The sequence below is a fragment of the Rhipicephalus microplus genome, chromosome 5 (genome assembly GCF_043290135.1).
Source record: "Rhipicephalus microplus isolate Deutch F79 chromosome 5, USDA_Rmic, whole genome shotgun sequence".
Classification (NCBI taxonomy): Eukaryota; Metazoa; Arthropoda; class Arachnida; order Ixodida; family Ixodidae; genus Rhipicephalus; species Rhipicephalus microplus.
The window spans coordinates 203119699-203122292 of NC_134704.1; the positions used below are offsets into that span (position 1 = coordinate 203119699).

Below are 2594 nucleotides of genomic sequence, written 5' to 3' on the forward strand. Positions count from 1 at the left end.
GCAATCTACCTGTCATAATTTGAGAGTTCTTGCCGAATGTGCTCCACCCTATTCTTATTCGTTTAGTTACTTCGATCTCGTGGTTCGGCTCTGCGGTTATTACCTGCCCTAAGTAGACATAGTCTTTTACAACTTCAAGTGCACTAGTGCAGTCCACTTATAACGATATCGAGAAAACCTAAAAATATGATCGTTATAACTGGTGATCGTTATATCTGGACTGCCGCCAAAAAATCGTCGCCGGACGTACCTTTTGTAGCTCCAGCCTTCATTTCGCTATTTTCACCAATTAATAAATATTGTAGAAAGTAGGATGTCAAAAACAAGACTTTATTTCTTACTCCGAAGAACGCATCACGGGTTCGGCACGCCGAAGTAGTCCGAAATCTGCAGTTGCTTCCGCGGAAGCTTCAGCTTCACAACCGCGGTGCGCATAGCTTCCAGGTGCTGCGAAAACTCTGGCGGCATTCCTTTGATGTGCATAAAGTCAATCAGGGAGTCGATAGACATCAGTGCACCTTGCGTCGTCATCGACGGGGTCGTAGAGGCGCTGTCAACCTCCTTATCACTACTGTCGCTGCCGTCGCACAACGCCGCCGCCTGTCGCGACAACACATCCGTGACGATTGCCTCGTCGGTGAGTTCATCGCAGAACGAAGCAGCACTGTCTGCCGTCAGGAAGTCCTCAACCGACGCGACACACCCGCTATCTGCATCAACAGTAGTGACGTGCTCCCAGAGCTCCGTCAGATCCGCAGTTTCCGTGCCGGTCACGCTTTCGCTATCGCTAGACGAGGGAGGCTAATCCTGGCGCACAAAGCCTGCCTTCCTGAAGCAGTTCTGAATGGTGGCCGGCCTCACCTCGTACCACGCGCCGTAAACGAAGCGCACGGCCTTTAGAAGGCTAATCTTCAGGTCAGGGGCATCAGAGGGCCCGCCTGCATTGCCCGACGTACCGGGAGCCGAGCGGTCAATCGTTAACACGAGCCACTCGAGCATGCGTCGCCGGTACAACGCTTTAAAGTTAGCAATCACGCCGGCGTCTAGCGGTTGCAAGCCTGCCGTCGTATTCTGCGGCAGGAACATCAATTCAATTGATGTCAGCTTCGGGCTCACGTTGTGTGCGCTACAGTTATCAAGCAGCAACACCACCTTCCGCCCCTGAATTTCGATGACACTGTCCATCTCGACCAGCCACTCCTCGAACAAGACACGGGTCATCCAGGCCTTCTTGTTGCTCCTATAGCGGACCGGGATGTGCTGATTCCTGAAGCACACAGGCTTCTTGGATCGTCCGATCACGAAGGGCTTGAGCCGATGGCTCCCGTCCATATTCACGCAAAGTAATACGGTTACCCTAACCTTGGAGTGCTTACCGCCGGGACACGGATCGCCCTTCAAAGCATGCGTCTTCGATGGTGTCATTTGAAAGAAAAGGGCAGTCTCATCACAGTTGTAAATGTCTCTGGCTGAGAAGCGCTCCATCAATACGGGCAGGTTGGTCTGGAGCCACTGCTGCTTCGCCTCTGAATCGAGAGAGGCCGCTTCTCCCACCACGTTTTTGTACACAATGCCGTGCCGCTCTTTAAATCTTTGTATCCAGCCGTCGCTGGTTTCGAAATTCGGCCGACCAAGCAGAAAGGCCAAGTTTTTCAACTTTGTGGCAAGTATTGGCCCAATAATCGGCACATTCTGGGCACGGATCGACAAGAACCACTGGTAGAGTGCCTCTTCGACGTCTGCATACAAGGGCTCCCGAACTCTCTTCCGCTCGTCGGCATGGCCACTGGTTCCAGCCTTCAAAAGCGCGGTGCTTCCGGCTTTGAGGATGGTCGAGATCGTCGACTGGGCGAGCTCGTATTTTTTTACGAGGGCGCTCACTTTAAAACCGCGTCGCAAATCCTGCAAAATATTCGACTTTGTCTCAAGCGACACGGCCTTTCGCTTCGTCGGCGCCATAGAGGGTTGTCTCTGCTCCGCTCTAGACGTTGCTCGCGCGATCGCTGAGGAAGAGAGACTGACCGACGGCGGGGTGGGAGCAGTGGGAGGAAGAAAGCACAGCCAGAGGTACACAGCCGGAATGCCAACGAGGCCCCGCCCCGATGCTGCCGTGGCGCTTTGCTTTTCGCATTTTTTTTTTAAATTCTCTCAGCCTCTCCACGGTCGACGCGCGGCGAGGCGCAAAACGTGGCCCAGTTCGCGCCATCTGTAGCGCGTCGCGCCAACTCGCGATGCTCTCCTCGGCTTTTTGAACGGCCGGGACGCGCTGCTGGCGCCGTGCTGCAGTGGCGGCAAATACGTGCTCGCCTACGCTAACTTTTCGTCTTGTCTCGGCATAGTTCGTTTCAGAGGAACATATCAGTCTAAATTTTACGATTATTGTGAATGAAACATGCCGTCCACGGCAAACTTTTCATCGTTGTATCCGATATGCGGTGGATAACATATCGTTATATATGGTTTTTTTCCCCATAGCCCCAATGCATAAAATGAGACTGTTAAGTCGACCCATCGTTATAACCGATATATCGTTATATGTGGTATCGTTATAAGTGGACTGCACTATTACCTATCTCGAAGCGCTGCTCCTTTCC

General features: G+C 52.7%; 1 protein-coding gene across 1 annotated transcript; it reads right to left on the reverse strand.

Moving 5' to 3' along the window:
- Positions 1-315: 315 nt before the first annotated feature.
- LOC119173395 (tigger transposable element-derived protein 6) lies at positions 316-2075 on the reverse strand. The gene is made up of 2 exons (XM_037424232.2): positions 1303-2075; positions 316-684 (listed from the first exon to the last, which is right to left on the reverse strand). Exons 1-2 carry the CDS (start codon positions 1957-1959, stop codon positions 355-357), a joined length of 987 nt encoding a protein of 328 aa, XP_037280129.2. The 5' UTR covers positions 1960-2075; the 3' UTR covers positions 316-354.
- Between the last annotated feature and the right edge of the window lie 519 nt (positions 2076-2594).

Coding starts and splice junctions, on each gene's coding strand:
- LOC119173395 (XM_037424232.2), bottom strand. CDS start 1,959: ATGGCGCCGACGAAGCGAAAGGCCGTGTCGCTTGAGACAAAGTCGAAT. Junction 685..1,302: donor GCCATCGGCTCAAGCCCTTC/GTGATCGGACGA, acceptor GCGTCGGTTGAG/GACTTCCTGACGGCAGACAG.